The following is an 18,079-nucleotide window of genomic DNA, read 5'->3' as shown; positions in this document are numbered from 1 at the left end:
CCTTCGATTCATTTGGGAGTCTTCCTTAAGTTAAACAGTCTAGAAGAGGTGAAGGGGTTTAGATCAATCAACAAGTGATTACTGAACGCCTGAGACATTTTTGTGCCAGGCATGACAAAAATAACATAGGGAAGTAATAGAATTGACCATTATTCTGATAGTCTAATGTTGGGGGATGAGGGGGGAAACCGAGCAAATACCTTGGGAATTTAGAAAGAGATAAAGTAGGGATCTTTATCCCTACTTTATCCCTACAGTGAGGATAAAGAATCACTGATACACCAGCAAATGACAGTTTACATGTAATAGGAGCCTAGGAAAATTAGTTGGTAAAGAGGTGCTTTGTGGGGAGGAACAACTGCATTAAATCGGTTTCCTTAATCTAGGTATGATTCATGGTTATGCTGAAATTTGAGGTTATTTACCATGCCATCAACCATATCTAAAGAAAAAATATTGTACTAGTTAAGAGTGCATGTACATATGAAACACTGCCTTAGAACCAAGAACGAGGCTATATAGGGACTTCCCTCATGGTGCAGTGGTTAAGAGTCCGTACTTCCACTGCAGGCGGCATGGGTTCGATCCCTGGTCAGGGAACTAAGACCCTGCATGCTGCGTGGTGCGTCCAAAAAAAAAAAAAAAAGAATGATGCTATATAATAACATTATAAATGTTTTCCTAAGAGTACATATAAACATTCCCTAATAGGTCTGCCATATAACTATTTAGCCCTTTGATTTCAGTAATAAGAAAGGAAATTAAGTGCTGCTTCCTGTGTTTCATATCAAGAAAAAAACAAATGACATAATAAATTATTCAATTGAAGGCCTTTTTTTATTTCACTCCATTAGAGTAGAATGAATTGGCTTAGAAGAATGAGGGCAAACTATACGAATCTTCATTTTACTGGCATGTTATTACACACTTGGTAAAACCAACTGGACTTATCTAGGGCCAGAAGGAGGCTGTTAGAAAGATACTGTTTTCAGTTCTCTTCTAAGAATCAACAATGAAAAAAAAGTATAGATAAAGAAGTATGTAAACTACTCAGACGTGCCTTTTCAAAACACCTTGTCCTTGGTACAGCTTCTTCAAATGCCACATATAACAAAAACAAAAATTATTGTTTCACTTAAAGCAACTGCATGATGTAAGCCAATAATGTGTCCTGGTACCAGGTAGTAATATACTCTACTCTTGACTTGTACATAGCTTTTGCCTCTAGATAGAGGGGAGCAGATAGGTTTATTTCTTTCTTACCATGATTTCTCAGAATGCAAACTCACTTTGTCTCATTTATTCATTCATTTCACAAATATTAAACATCTACACAGTGCCTTGCACCATGGTAGGCGGCGTGGACACAAATAAGGCTACGACACAGCTGCTGACACAACAATCATATCTCAGAACATCAAGAAAAAGATTTTCAATGTAAAGCACTCCTCGGTCATTTTTCTGCTTTACAACACCAACTGTATCATCAACAGAGGTATATTCTAGCAGAAAATATTTATAGTTTTAAGACATTAAAGAGCACTTTTCAAGGGGCAGTCCACAGATTGCCAGTACTGGAAGGGAAACTCTCTACTCATCTGCCTCCTTTCTTCTTCAACCCCAAAGGGGAGACCAGGAACCAATATGGGAGTAGTACTAAAATTGTTCCTGTCTCCTCTTCCCCTGGAATCAAGATGGCGTAAAGCTCAAACGCAAACCCTGAAAGCAAAACGTAAACAGGAACATAACTACTCCGTCATCTGAAAACCATTTCTCTTGCTTTCTTAGTAACACTGCCTTGGCCCCTCAATTCATTCAGAGATTTACTGAGTGCCTACGCGAGCCCAATACTTCTGTGTGCTGGGGATGGAGCAGTTAACAAAACAGATAAAATCCCTGCCCTCATGGAGCTTCCATTAACAAAAAGCAACAGGCGTATACAACATACACATAAAAAAGTAAAAGAAATAGCACGTCCTAGGGTGCCATGGGAAAAACGAAAGCAAGGAAGAAACAGGAGGGGTGTTGGGGAGGTTACTATTTCAAGTACGGCTGGGAGGGGAGGCCTCACTAAGGAAGTGACATTTACGCCAAGCCTTGAAGAAGGTGAGAGAGGGCGTCACACAGGCAAATGGCGGGGGGGGGGGGGGGGGGCCCGAGGGCGAAGAAATACCCTGAGACAGAAGCCGACTGGGTGTTTCTAAGGCCAGGGTGCCTTCGGTAGAGCAAGTGAGGGAAGAGTATGGGGAAACAAGGACACGTGGGTAGCAGGAAGCCTGGGTATGGAGGGCCTTATCCTTTGGCTTTTACTCTGAGCACAAGGGGAAGCCACTAAAGTGTTTTGAGCAGACCTCAGATATTTTAAAAGGATCACTATGCCTGTTCCGCATAAAATATTTGTCAGAACAGAAGACAAGGGGACAAACAGAAAACCCAGCTCGGAGGAGAATGCAATAAGCCACATAAATATAGATGACAGTGGCTTGAACTGTGCTGGATGTGGTAAAGGTAGATGACAATGGTCAGATTCTAGATATATAATATTTTCAAGGTGGAGTCAACAGGATTTTCTGACAGACTGGATGTGCAGTGTGAGAGAAACAGAGGGTCCCAGGAAGATACCAAGGGCTCTGACATGAACAAGTGGTAAGATGGATGCGCCATTTACAACGATGGGGAACAATAGAGAGGAGCGGGTTTGAGGGAGCGAACGAGGAGCTTGAGTTTGGATATGTTAGGTAGGTTGCTTGCCTGTTCGACCTTCAAATGAAGATGCTGGAAGTCCTGTGAACAGGGAAGCCTAGAGTTCAGGAAAAGGACCAAGCTGGAGACACAAATTTCGAAAGCATCATGTACTGATGACCAGATGACAGCACAAAAGAAGAGGAAGCACAAAGACCAAACCCTGGTGCACTCCAATATTTAGATATCAGGGACCTAAGGAATAAACCAAAAGAGACCAAGTAGGAATGAGAAGGGAAGTAGGACAATGTGACAGTCTAGAGGCCAAGTGAATAAAGGCTTCCAGGAGGGGAGTAGTTAATTATCTCAAATGCTTCTGACTGGTCAGGCAATACAGGACTGAGAATTAGCTAGCAGGCTTAACAATATGGAGGTCACTGGTCACCTTGGTAGAAGGAGACAGAATAGGGCACAAACACTGGATTGGACTAGGTTCAAGAGAGAATAAGTGGAGAACTATTCAATATTAAAGAGTGAATACAGACAAATTTCTCAAGGGATTTTGCTTTTAAGAGAAGCAGAAAAGTGGAGTGGTAACTGGACAGAGTAAGAGTCAAGAGAGGGTTGTTTTTTAAAGTGGGTGAAATAACATCACGGTTGAATGGCAATAATTCAGTAGAGAGGGAAACTAATGATGCCGGAGAGACAGAGAATATGCTGGAGCCGCGTCCTGGAGGGGGCACAAGGGCATGGGATCTGATGCACAAGTGGAAGGCTGGCATTGAATAAAAGCACGCAGTTCAACCGTAGTAGCAGGAGTGAAGACAGAATGTACGGGCACAGACGCAAACAGAAGTTCTCTTCTAATGGCTTCTATTTCCTAAGTGAAATAGGAAGCAAAGTCTTTAACAAAGGGTGAGAATGGAAGCAGAGGCGGTGAAGATTTGAGGAGAGAGGAGAGAGCAGGAGTATCGGTCATCTAGGAGAGCAGAGGCATGAATGAAGACCAAGCAAATGTAGCTTGGTAACCCAGCAGCACTAAAAGTGCATTTGAGTGTAGCAATCTTGAAATTAAAGTGAAACCAGTCAGCTTGGCTGAGTGTTCTTCTCCAACCATATTAAATGTCAGAGGCAAAAATTAGGGTGGTAGAAAGTTGAGTTTAACCAGGTTTTCTAGATGAGACCTACAACATGGAAGAGGGAAGAGGAAATTAAGAGTACACCCAAGAGTCTGATTATATGAGATATGAAGGAATTGAGGCTGGAAAGAAGGTAAATGTGGACGTGAGAGGGGTGTGGAATAGTAAAAAGGGGGTGAGATCAATGGATTTTAGGTCCTCGTGGGATTGAGGATTATTGGAGTCAGGATCACAGAGACTGAGTTAGAAAGATAGGTGCTGATTGGAGAGCAGGACACCCGAAGATGAGCCAGAGGGGAGCAGTCACTGGCAGTGACAAGGTTGAGGGCAGCAGTTCTCAAACATGTTGGTCTCAGGGTGGCTTTACCACATTTCTAAAAGTAAGTGAGCGTTCCAAAAAGTTTTTGGTAATGTGGGTGAGGTCTATTCATATTTACCATATTAAAATTAAAACAGAAAATTTTTAAACGTAAGAATATACAAGTACACATTTCACTAGCTGCCAGAATGAAGATGTTCATCACATGTCATGTAACCTCTGAAAACTACTGTGCACTCATAAATGCATGAAAGTTCCAATGGCAATTAACGTCTGAGTATTGTTATGGAAATAACAGACCCTCGGAAAGCGTCTTAGGAACACTCATTTTGAGAACTGCTGGTCTAAGGTGTGGCCATGTGGCAGATATAACGACGGCAAGAGAGGAGGATGCAGGGCTGAGAAACGAAGAAACTAGAGGGGCAGTTTATGTGAATGTTGAAATCACAAGAATTATGACAGAAGTAGGGCTGGAACAATAGTGAGCCAGGAGTGAAGGTGGTCAAAGACTGCAGGACGTGACTGCAACAAGGAGGAACCATGGTTTGTGTGGTCTGATGGCACGAGCTTCAAAATTCAGGATTTTTAGGAAGGAGAGAAGAACAGTCTGGAAGTAGCAAAGAAGGACAAGGAGCACCTTCTATCGTCCTCCAGGGGTATGTGAGAGAAAACTGCCACCACTTGAGAGAGCACAGGGGAAGCAATGAGTAGGTCGCCTTCTGTTCAAAAGGAGCCCTTTCCAGACACTTAAAGATGAAATTTATAGGAACATTACCTAAACCATGGATTAATCTTCTGTTCCTGCCCGTTATGGACTGAATGTTTGTGTCTCCCCCACTCCCAACCCTGCCAAATTCCCATGTTGAAACCCCTGACCCACAGTGTGACTGTATTTGGAGACAGGGCTCCCAAGGAAGCAATTAATGTTAAATGAGGTCGTAAGGGTGGGGCCTTGACCCCACAGGATTAGTGTCCTTAAAAGAAGAAAGAGTAGAGAATTCTCGCCACCCCCACCCCCCAACCTCATGCATGCTCCAAGGGAAGGCCGTGTGAGCACACACAGGCAGGAGGCAGCCACTGGCAACCCAAGAAGAGCACTTTCACCAGAAACTGGCCTTGCTGACACACTGATCAAGGACTTCTAGCCACCAGAACTGTAAGAAAATACACTTCTGTTGTTTAAGCCTCCCAGCCTGGGGTATTTTGTTACGGCAGCACAAGCAGACTGATACACTGCCCTCCCTGCTTCTTCAGCATGAGCAGCAGAGGCTGAGAGGGTAGGATTCTGAGTCAATGCAGTCATGGAATGCAGAGCCCAGATCACACTTGATAATTTTAGATGACTGCTGGTGAGAAAACTAGGGCTACTCTTTGGTGGTAGGGTAAACATATATGTACGTATGTATGTATGTATGTATGTGTGTGTGTGTGTATATTATCGGCATTCAAATTCACTAGAAAGCCAAATGAGGTGCTTTCTTACTTCTTAGTAGATGCAGCACTATGGGTATCTGATTCTAGCCTGGCAAACTGTCATTCTCTTAACTAAAATTATAGGAGGGGGAAGTGAAATAGTAACAGAGAAACTAAATTTATACTCCCTTGTTCAAGGTTCTCATTTAATGAAAATGTGCTCTGCACGTACTAGAAATTTACATATTTAAAAAGAAACACTTGAATTCATCTGAAAAATCTAATTTTAAATGCCACTCTCTTTTAATCAACAATCCTGACACTTCAGAAGAGGGCAAGGTAGAAATCCTTATGACTAACTAAGTTGAGGATATTAGTGCACTTTTTCAATGGAAATTCTGAATATTGATAACAGGAGAAATACTTGACATCAGAAGGTATCAAGAAGGAAAGCTATTCTCAAATTATATATCAGAATACATGAAGAAATAAATATCTACTACATTATTATCTGAATGTTTACCTACATTATTTTCCACTGTTTTGCTGTTATTTTTAATGTGCTAACAGGTAAAAGCTACATTCATTAACTTTTTCTCAAATGATGAACTGTACCTTAAAAAGATATAAACTCTAGTAACTTATGCTAGCAAACTATCAAATTTTCATATTGTCTGCTATATTCAACAACTGTGAAAGCAAAAGAAATGAATACTTCACCAGTAAAAAATATATTTATTATTTCTAACATCAATTCATACAAAAAGTCTTGATCTCTTCTAAAGATCTTTATTCTAAATACAAAGTAAACCTTTAAAATACATGAATAACAGAAACTGCACATTGCAATTACACGACCAACCATGAAAAGAAATGTCAGTTCTCAAGTTCACACGTTTGCTGATGAAATACAAAGGGCAGATTTCTAATAAAACTATTAAGTGAGAAAGGTCTGTGTACAAGCTAGGCCGAGAGAAGGTATTGGTCAAAATTACCTGCCAGCCTCAAGCTACGTTATCTCTGGGCTGTTAGACGGTACTTCTCTATATCTTTTTTCCCTGACATTCAGATCTTAGGGACAGGTGTCCACCTAATGATGGCCTATTGGACTCTTCTCCCTTATTTTTTATTCACCCTGCTGACTCCTGTCCCTTCCAGCTTTAAGTTTTCAAGTCATTTAAGCCACTCCAGATATCTGGGACAGAAGAGAAAAAAGAAAAAAAAAAAAAAAAAAGAGGGGAGCGACAAAAGATCAGACGTAAGAATCCAATACCCTGCAAGGATTCAAGACTCGTGACAAGTACAAAAGGAGAGAAAAACTAACACCTGTTTGGTTTTGAGGACATCAGTAAACATTCTGACCAATGATCCGTCTTGCTAGCATAAAGGTCCCTTACTGAGCATAGGCAGAATTCAAGGTAGCACTGGAACATACAGTGGCAATATATGCAGAAGGTGGCATAAGACAGGTAGGGATGTTGGCACCTCCCAAGATCCCACAAACTCCATAATGATTCAGGGGAAATTGTTGTGTTCTCGGGCTCCCAGGAGGGATATAGAAATATTGACAGGACTGGAACCTAGGTAAGGCCTGGGGTTTGACAAAAAGGTCACAGGCTGGATGTTACAACCAGACTCAATGGCAAGGTCCAGGAAGCCCAAATCAGCTGCCAGGATGACATTCAGAGACCAAATGGGAACAGTCGCATTTCAGTGGATACCAGGGTACAACTCACAGTCACCAAGCATGCCAACTCCAAAGCAGTGGACGCAGTGAGGGTCACACAATGAATAAAATGCCCTTCACCCAGGGCCATGAGGATACTGAGCTTTCCCGTTCACCCGAACGCCATCTTGGGAATGAAGGAAGGGAAAACCCTTGAGAAATGAAACAACCAAAGAGTCTTTAAATTGGAAACTAACGTGCTCTTAATGGACAAGACAATCAGGTGTTTTCAGTGGGAATGGGATCTTGAAGGCAAAGTGAAAGCAGCTATAGAAAATAAATTACGTTTCATTTGTATATTTTAATAGTAGTGTGTCCATTTTCACACACATATACACCCATCCTTCTGAACTCTGCTTCCCAACACTAGGTACATAAACATATTCTAAACCAGTACTATCCGAAGTGTGGTCTACGGACAGTGCCAGTCAGAAAACTGCTTATTACCCATCCATGGTTAGATGAATACTGAAAATGAGGGTAGGTGGTTAGAAATTCCTGCAGCAGTCTGGCATTGCCCCAACATCTAAGTCCGTGATGAATGGGTTCATCTCACTGAACAGGACATAGACAAGTGCAGGTGTGGTCAGACTCACTTGGGGAGTTTCACATGGTGCAGTCACTATAGGACACATATCAGACTGGGGGAAAAACAGCCCTTCACCACGAGCAGTCTTAGAAGTACTAATGTAGATCAGCCTAATACTACCACCAACTGCATTACCAATACTGGGGTTTGTATTTAGGATCACAATGGTGCAAAACAGACCAATGAGAAAAGAGAACTTCACAAGCAAATGACATGTTTGTCATGCCCCGGAAAGACCAGGTGACATCAGACTGTTGAGGCCAACATGCCATGGGAGTTCAACTAGGGAAAAAGTGAAAATAGTTCAACTAGTTTCCATAGCAGCAAGTACCATATTCATACTACAAAAGGGAATTTTGTTTCAGGCAAACAATATCAAGTCGCATGAAGTAGATGCTGTTCATTTGGAAGTTATTGATTTTTTTGGTAGTTTTGTTTACACTTCATTTGTAAAATCTGTTTTGGTTCTGTGGTTGTATGAGACCTATAAGCATCAGGAGTTTACACCTAGTTTTACGTTAGTACATATTTAAGGAACATAACAGAAATAAAGTCAGCAGTGGAGGTCTGCAAGAATTTCTCCTTCCTAAAAAGGTTCCATACATGATTTCAATTTGAGAAGTAATGGTGTCTTGGGCTTTGCATTGAGGTCAGAAGCCTAGGCTGGAGAGCAGCAGAAACTGAAGAGGGAGAGGTAGCAAGGTGCACTCAGCATCTGAGCCGGATGCTTCCAAGCCCAGCGGGGAAAGAGGCTGCTTCCAAGAACTGTGCAGCCTGTGTGTATATACTGTAATTTAGTTACATCACTTGAGTTATTTTGTTATCAATGGGAGCCTAAGGGGGGACTCTCATATTTGAACTTCATTTTGGAAAAGAATTAAGATTCTTTAATGAAAGCTTCCAGTTTATGAAACAGAAGTTATGCAATAACGCCTCCATCCAGAAATGGCTAGCTAATAGATGTGCTTTAAGAATCTCAGTCTTTCAACAACTTCTTCCCTTTGTAATGTAACCACGTAGCAATAATTGCTTTCACCCGATAACAACCTTAGGAGGTCAATATGACAAGAATCATCTCTACTTTCAGATGAGCAAATGGAGGTTCAGACGGGCAGGCTGTGCCTAGACCAGGTAATCAAGAACATGGCCAAGGGAGGACTTTAACCCACTTTTTGAATTTTGAGTCCAATGTAAGAATTACTTTTAAACTTTATTCATAGAAAATTTAGTTGTTTTCAGAAAATAAGAATTTTTTAAAACCCCACCCAATTCTGTTAGTAGGGGAAGACATTTCTATAAGATAATAACTACCATTTTTCTCTTTTTCCATTAAAAAAAGTCACTTTAAATTCCAGATTAGTATTCAGGTATAAGTGTACAGGATAATGATTATTTCTCCTTTAAGATTAGATAGTATATGAATTTTATATAATTAGAAGAAAAAACTAGTGCATACTAAGCTATCATCATGACCCAGCCTGGTACCCAATCACTTTGGTGGTTGTCTATTTTCACATTATTCTACCAGACTATGTTTACATTTTTCCCCTACATAGATTGGGGAGGGGGGAGTAAAGAAAGGCAACATGTAGTGGAAAGAATACCAGGCTTTGTATCAAGGTACTGGGTCTCAAGCCACAACTGTAAATCTAATCAGTATCTTCACCAGAGACCTACGCCCTCCACATTTCCTACGTTCACCTGCTCACCAAGTCCTCCTCCGGAACATCTCTGCATGGCCTGCAACAGGGCAGTAGACTCCTACCCGATTCCCACCTCTCCGGTCCCTTCTTTTTCTAATCTTCCCTCCTTGCTACCAAGATAACCTTTCTAAGATATAAATCTGATCCCTTCACTCCTCTGTTGGAAATCCTTCAATTAACTCCTCATCACCTGCTGGATACAATCTGAACGCTGCCACCTGGGATACAAAGTCCTTCCAAAGGTGGTCTCATCTTCTCCCACCCAGTCTCCCCACCTCTTGGGGAAAGACGTATTCTTATCCGACAGTCCATACGCATAGTCATACTCTATGCTTCAGGCCCTTAAGAAACCAGTAGTAGTTCTTAAAATATTTCATTCCATAATGCTTTGGAACACACCATGCCCCCTGCCTGAAATATCTGTCCTCACATCCCCTCCCAACCTTCTGAACTCCTCCCCTTCCTTCAAGTCCTTTAACACTTCCTCTGTGCCACCTCCTTTGAGAGCATCCTCAGAAGCTTCCCTCTTCCCACCTGCCCTCGGCACATTCAATCCCTCTTCTCTGCTCCCCCGGAGCTCATCTGTACAGGAGGAGAGAGGCTGTCATATCCATGACTCTGCATAATAATCTCCTTGACAATGGGAATGATGATTTGCTCATCCCCAGCACCCAAATGTCAGCTAGTTGTCAATAACTGTTTACTAAATGTATGAAGTGTGGCCTTGGGCACATTTCCCCCTATACTGGAGTTTCTTCTTCATGAGAGGGTCAGACCAGAATATATCAAAGACCTTGGCCTCATAAGGCTCTGTGTTTCAACACAGCTTTTCACAAAACACTGGACTTTCTTTTTTACTGGTTTATGAAGTTTTTAAAGAATAAAAACTTATCATTTCATCATCAGGACGCCTTGAGGTGTCGAGTTTACAGATCTATATCAAGATAGCGTAAAAATAATACCGGTTGCCATTACTGAGCCTTGAACTATATGCAAGGTACTGACAGAAATTCCCCCACACTTTGTAATTTCATTTACTCCTCCCATGAGGTAGAGGTTACTTGTCCTCATTTTAAAGAAGAAAACACAAGGACTTTGAAAAAAAAAAAAGATCACAGAGCTAAGAGGTGCTGAAGTGGCTTTAAACCCACAGCTGTTTGACTTCAAATACCTTGTCCTCCATCACTCTGCTGGGTGAGGCAAAGGAATCTATCCAGGACACTAGCCTTGTCTTCACATTCTACGCAACACCTGATTTAGTACTTAAAGTTTAATCACTGTTGAAATGAAAGGCAGTAAGAAATTCAATCAGGCGCATTTTAACCAGCAGATGTACCTAAAGAACGTTGACTTTCCCATGAAACTGACAACACCCTTTGGCCACTGACCTGTCTAAATAAACAGATATCTTGAATATGGAATTTTGTTCCGATAGATTTTTATATTTATATTCAGGACACCTTCGAATTTAAGGAGAAATAAACTTTCCTAAAAGATAAAACAATAGATTCAAACCCAGGTTTTGCTCTTGTGTTTGAATAGCATTCTCTGTTAGATGTGTTACTCTGTATTACTACTATTCTTGTATTTTTTATTACTGAACTACTATTGTAATTTAACTGAAAATAAACTGATCAAATCCTAAATGCCTTAAACCATCAGCCTTCACACAGCATTTAATATAACCATTTTAAAACCCATGATATTCAATTCTCAATATCCTTTACCAATTTAAGTTGATCCTTCTTTTTTCTTCATGAAAAACCAATAAGGCTGCCGCAGAAAAAAACATTATCTGATGCCCCTTTGGCCACTGGGCCTTCTGATAGATAGCCAGGCTGAGAGCTCAGATGGATGGCTTTAATTAAATAAAAAGTTGGCAAAAGAGCAAATGTACAGTGGCCATTAACAATATAGTAGTTTCCTAGTTCATCGCAGTGAGGGAAAATGCCTAATTCTTGTTAATTCTTGCCTTCATGGCAAATACTCTGAAAAAAAGGAAAACTATGTAATATTTCAAGTCCTTGGGGGAAAAGCCATTCATTTACATGAGTCTCTTTAAGTTTAATCAAATAATTCCACCTAGAAATATGCTGACATGCCAATCCTTACAGTTGGGGTTAATAAATCTATCTAGCAAAGACAGTTTTTCAAAAGCCCAAAATATACTTTGGAAGCTTTTCCGCAGGATATGTAACTACAAAACTCTTCTCGTGAATTCTTAATGAAATATTTGGTGGCAGTTTATTAAAATTCTGTCCAAAAGAAAAACCGTAAGACATTATAATGTTAATACAATGCTAACAACTTCATCTTAGGAAAAGTAACAATTTCTTTTTCGAATTATCTCTAGAAACTGGTGCCCTAAGTCTTGGCTTTGTAACTTGAGGCAATTTTTTTCATTCTCTGAGCATCACTTTCTTCCACCGTCAGGGGAAGTAATAATACCTACCTTACTGGCACGTGGTAAGGACTATACCAAATAATGCTCGGGAAATGTCAAACACAGTGCCCAACGCACAGCAGACTCTTGTGCATTTTGATCTCTTCTCTTTTTCCCCACAGCATTCCCCAGTCAAGACTCAAATTTCAAATTGGACTTTTTATTAAGCAGGTTATGTGGGGTAGGGTCACCAGATCTCCTTGTGATGTGGAAAATGAAACAAACCAAAGATGTAATAAAGGCACGCTACTTAAGCCCCCTGTGCCTTCTCATACATATTTTATAAACACTAATTCCTTACGTCTAATAAGATCCAAATACTCTCATCTGACAAAACAGAAGCAAAACCCCAGACACAGTAATTCCTACAGGGGTCCAAAGGGAAGTTCTCAAGTTCACTTGTAGACCTCCAAAACTTATAAGAAGAACAGAAAGGCAAGAGGGAGGGGAGATATACAAAATGCATACATTTTCCCACGGAGAATATGTATACACCACACACACAAACATTTACTAACCAAGTCCACACAAATCAGAAGGGAAGCTACAAGGCAAAAGAAAGGCATCATTAATTACTGAGGCACCTATCCCTTTACACTAAGATTTTCCTTAAGAACTATATTCTTATTACACACGATCAGCTAATAAGCAGATTAAAACAACAAATAAATTGCTTAATTTAATTTGCTTGGAAGGGATATTAAACAGAACAGTTTTCAGAATCATTTATCTTCTTCTAAAACATTTACCCAAAAGTGTATTAGGCAGTTTCTAAATGGATTGGGTTTATCAGCTCAGGCAGAAAATCGGGGGGAAGACAGAGAAATGTGTCCTGAATTTTAATAGCACGTGGGTGAATTTTTACCATACATGGGTGAATCTTAACATGTCATTTTGGAAATGACGGCATTTCCTGCAGCAACTCGTATGGTACAGTTTCTCTGCTCAGCACTGCATGCAGTAGCAATAGTTCACTCAATATCATCTTGACAGAGGCATTCAAGGTGAACCCACGTTATGAATGGTGTGTAGGTATGGCATGAAGTCATATGGATTGGCCAAACCTCTCTTTGTATGTGACAATACCAAGAAGGCAGGTTCCCTAAATCTTTGAATTGAGATTAGCATTTTTTTTTCAAGAATAACGCCTAGAAATACTTGTTCAAATACGTGGTCCTTAAAGAAGCTAGCAGCCTGTATTAATTTGCATTAAGTTTCAGAAAGAGATTTAGTTAAATAAAATCTACATGAAAAAATGGTATGCTAGAGTAGTCTCCATAATGGGTTTTAGAATGTTTAAATGTAAACTGGGGTTGGGGGAATGTGGAAAGAACAGTGGTTCTATGAGCACAACCAACCTTAGAATTTAATGGTAAGATAGTATAAATGGACTTTTTGGTCAATGTTATCCCCAGACAAAATTTAAAGTGTATTTGTTCCCTTTATGTTCCTTATTTTCCTAACCAACCTGATAGTTTAATATTTCTGTTTATATTTGACAAGAACCTAATGCAACACTATTTGAATCACTTAAAAGGAAAAATGTTAAATACAATCTGATTTCAAATGCAAATAGAAAACTGCTCATTATTTTACAATAAAATTCTTCCAAAATGATAAGACAATCTCAAGTAGTATCCTCTGACACATGCATTAAAAATCAGTTCCTTCAAATATATGTATATATGTATACATATATATGTATACACACACACATACACACACACAATTGAAACAGAAACACCAGGTAGGAGATTTTAAAAGAAACAAAACACACATTTGTGCATTCCCAATGAAGCAGGACCTCAAAAAGAAATGCCACAACCAAACAAAAATACTAATTAGAAAAGCATCACTTAATATAAGCAAGAAGTAAGAAACTTTTTAGTGAAAAAAGACACCAAGTAACAAACGTTCCCTGTTTTCTCCTACTGGAGAAGTTAAGGCAGAATACCCAATTTCTGACTCAGATTTTTATGTTCCGGAGGAAATTCAGTCTTATCCCCAACAAGCAGATTAGGCGATCATCTTTCAAAGTTACCATATATTTCCAAAAGACATACAAGTACATTTTGTCACGATCCAAAAATCTACCCTTTTCAGCATTCTGATAAAACCTGTAGGCAGCACTGCAACGGTTTTTTAGCAGACGGATACATTTAACACCAAGTGCACTGTGACGCTGAGTTGACAGGACAGACACTCCACGCTTGACAGAAGGCTTTCATCTAGTGCTTTTACCTGGTTATAAATTATTGGTACTACTATTTGCACCTCTTAAGATATGACCTACTAAAGGGAAAAGCAGAAGTTTTTCTAAAGCAGGGGTGGCCTTCTGAGTGGGTGAACGTAAGTTCGGTCACCAGAACGTGTGCTGGAAAATAAATGCACATCTCTAATAAGGAAGTGGTTAAAAAGGGATGAATTCCCTGAGTCATTAAACAGGATATAAACCAAAGACAGGTTGTGCCACCTAGAGAAAAACTGAAAATCGTACATTCGTTCTTCAGTAGTAGGCATTATTTCCAAAACCTGAAACTTCGGGCATGCCCAATAAGCAAGCCACCTTCCGTACCAACTCATCATTCTGCTGGATTCAGCTCCCCTGACAACTCTGCCTACTCCACTCACCAGACTGGCCTCCTCACCCCGCCAGCCACGCAGCACCCTTCATCCTCGGCCCTGGCGGTTGCACAGCCCATGCGGACCCAGCGTCCTGAAACCCTTCCAACTCTAAAGCATTTTCCTCGAAGCAGGGCAGGCCGGGGTGGGAGGAGCCGAGGAATAAACCCTGGTGGACCTTGCCAGCCAGGGGCCCTCTGGACGCTAGCAGAGCCACGGCGCACACCCCCCTGGCCCCGTGCGGCCCGTAGAGGAAATTCTGGCACACTCAGTACATCATCTCCAGGTTACCGAGCTGAACTCCCCGGCCAACCTCCGCACAATCCAAACACCATAAAATGACCTCAACAGAACCGAGCCTTGGAGGTGCAAAAAAAGGCCTTCAACTTTCCTCGCCGCAAGTCACTTAAAGGCAACGTGCCCAGTACACTTGTCAGGCTGAAGCACAAAAGGTCTACAAGCCACCTGGCACCGAGAGCCGCCTTTTACAAAGGAAACAGACAACAATTACGAAAAGCCCGCAGTCCTGCGGTATTAACTTGACAGCGGGGACTGCGCTGGGGCATAACTCATCTCCGAGGCACTCTCAGCCCCAGACCCTCAGTCTAGGGACAGCTTTCCCCCTCCTCCCCTCCCCCTCCGGAGACCTGCGGCAGCGCCCACTTGCCGTCCCCCACGCTCTTCCTCCGCCTCCTTCTTGCTGATTCTCCAGCAACTTTGGGTGGCAGCACCCTCAAAGCCCAGCCCGAGGCGGGGACACCGCGAAAGCGACCACGGGAGGGAGAAGGAAAGTTTGAAAAGTCACTTGAAACGCTGCAGGACTCCCCCCGCCCCACCCCGGCGCCCGGTCACCCCAGCACCCACCCCGCAGAAGGCCGCCCGGGGCTCCACGTGCAAGTGGGCCCTGGAGAAGCTAGAGTTCCCCCCACGTCCTCTCCAGAAAAAAATCTTTGCCCGACTTAAAAGTTCCCTACTGCAGCACCCTCCTTCTCCCCCACCACCACCCCCCAAAAAAGAAATCTGGAGTTCGCAAGCCGCCGCCGCCCGGACTCCCCCGCGACCCCGGAGGGCGCGGCGCCCCTCCCCCGTCGGCCGCGGACAGGTCGGGAGGGAGCCCGGGGAGAGGGAGGCTCCGGGGCGGCCCCCGGCCCGGACCCCCTCCCCGGCCCTCCCCGCCCGGTCGCCCCGCTCACCTCTCTCCTGCTCTTCCGCCTGCAAGCAGATGGGGATATTCTTCTTCCAGCCCGGCATGGTGTCTGCTCCCTGCGCTCGCTCTCGGGCTCGCTCCTCCTCGCCCGCTCGCTCTCCGTCTTCTGGGGCTGGCCGCGCCTCCCCGCGCGTCCCCACTCGCCCTCCCGGGCCGGCCGCGGCGCTCTCGGGGCTGTTCAGCTGGGCTGGGGCGCCGAGGCGTCTCCCGGGCGCATCGAGGCGGCGCCACGCGCCCCGCGCTCGCCTCAAACTCGCCGGCGGCTCCGGGTGGCTGCGGCCGGGCCGGGCTGGCCGGGCCGGGCAGAAGGGGCTGCAGCCGCGGCGGCGGCCGTGTGGCCGGGAGGCCTGGCCGGGCCGGGGGCGGGGGGCGCGTACAGGCCGAGAGCAGGAGCTGCGGAGCCCCCGGGAGGTGGGCGCGGACGGCGGGAGTGGGCTCGCGCCGCCGCCTCTGTCCCCTCCTCCTCCTCCTTCTCCTTCTTCCCCTTCCTTGTCTCTCCGCCGCCAGCAGGTGGGACTCGGAGCCGCCGCCGCCGCCGCCGCACAAAGCTCCGCCGGCGGCAGGACTGAGGCTGCGGGTTCCCCAGGCGCCTGGTGGCGGAACCTCCCCCGAGACGCGCGCGAGGCTGAGCGGGCACGGAGGGGGCGCGCGCGTTCACACCCTCCGCGCCCCGGGCGGCCGGCCTGCCAGGTACCGAGCCTGGCGCCGAGCCGCGGCCGCCGCTCCTCCCTCCCAAAACCCAAACCGGCGGCTGCACCGGCTTGGACGACGACCTTGCTGAAGTAGGGGGCAGTGTCTCTCCCTCTAGTCCCTCCTCCCGCCGCTCACCCCCCGGCCCGGGCTGTCGCCCCCTCCCCCCTAGCTGAGACTTTGCAGCTGCGGAGTCGCTAACTTTGCCCTCAGCTGAGAGAAATCGCAACTTTCGCCCGGTCAGCGCCGGCCGGGGCCGGGAATACATTTACTGCTCAGGTGGGAAGGGCGTGAGTAGAGAACCTCTTTTGTTTTCAGTGAAGCGGGGAGACCTTGGCTCAGTGAATATTTAATCGTTGTCTTCAAGTATAAGAAGGGTTTTATGATTAGGTTTTATGATTGGTTTCTTCCCCTTGTCCTAGGCTCATAGAATATCGGTGGAAGGATGAATTGAGGGGGAGAGGGCAGCTTTACGGTAGAGTCTGGAAGATTCCGCCCAGACTTGGAGGCGCTTGCTTGTGATTTCAAAAGGATAATGTTAGAAGGGGCTCCTGAGTCTTCCACTTGGCAACTAACTGCCTGTCCTGCGGGGTTACCTAGCTGCGGGCCCAGCTAGATAATACCTAAGTCTTCACCTCCTGAGTGTCTGATGGGGACTGAAGAATTTGGGGCCCCTGAGGCTATAACTACTGGTTTGTAGTTGTCAGGGACCAACCACTTATGACTCTCTCTGTCCTGCAGTTTATTTTAGCCTCTGAAGGAGCTGCAGTTTGCTCTCCCAAACTGAGGACATTGGCCCTTGCCAGGCTTCTCTCTCTCTCTTCCCTTGGAAACATAATAATACAGCCAGAGGAATGTAATAACTACAAAAGGCAGGAAGATAGAATCTTTTTTTCCCTGCCACTGCATAAGCAGTCTTATCAGGCTGGGATGTTCGCTTCCACTGCTGCCCCTTGGCTGGATGGCTGTCTGTCATTACTGAACTGCCGAACTGCCCAAGACAAGTGGCTGTCTCTCCTAAACAAAGGAGAGGCCCCGGGCCCAGGAACCTCAATGAGTAAAGGAATTGAAGGGCTAAAGGAAGGGAGAGTCAAACCATCCCGGGGGTTATCAGTAGAAATCCCATCTGAGCTGCTCAAATCTCCTTTTCAGACTCTTTGAGAAGTAAAATCCAGAAAATCAATATGAATGTCGCACCTGTCACCTTTAAATGACCCACTCTCCATCCTAAAATTAACAAGACTCCTTGGGTACTTTCCTCTTGTCCTACTCTTGTTTCAAGATGTAGTCCCACCAGCCTTATGTGGAGAACGGCATTTGTCATAATTCTCCCAAAGGGACAGGGTAAACCCAGCCATAACCAGGACAGCCAGTGCCTGTACACCGCAAAGACTTAGGTTTTGACAACATAGAAATGACTGCAGCATTGGCGTGCTTGCTGTTTGTTTTAATAGCATCTTATATGGCATATTATGTATGTGGTTGTTCTAACAAGCCTAATTCGAGAAGACCTACACACTAAGGTAGGGACTAAACCATACTCTTA

The 18,079-nt window shown here is 44.0% G+C and overlaps 1 protein-coding gene across 4 annotated transcripts in view; it reads right to left on the bottom strand.

Moving 5' to 3' along the window:
• The window catches only part of GRIP1 (glutamate receptor interacting protein 1), a gene marked incomplete at its 5' end in the record, with an annotated part of 731,133 nt that extends 715,246 nt beyond the window's left edge, over positions 1-15,887 (bottom strand). For all 4 annotated transcript variants that reach the window (XM_081250285.1, XM_081250289.1, XM_081250291.1 and 1 more), the window contains one exon: positions 15,830-15,887. In XM_081250285.1, coding sequence (XP_081106411.1) covers positions 15,830-15,887 — 58 coding nt within the window. The remainder of the gene's footprint in view (positions 1-15,829) is intronic.
• Between the last annotated feature and the right edge of the window lie 2,192 nt (positions 15,888-18,079).

This window comes from Mesoplodon bidens, assembly GCF_964165515.1.
Source record: "Mesoplodon bidens genome assembly, chromosome: 11".
Lineage (NCBI taxonomy): Eukaryota > Metazoa > Chordata > Mammalia > Artiodactyla > Ziphiidae > Mesoplodon > Mesoplodon bidens.
The sequence above is the reverse complement of the archived record's forward strand: the minus strand, read 5'-3'. Positions and strand labels throughout refer to the sequence as shown.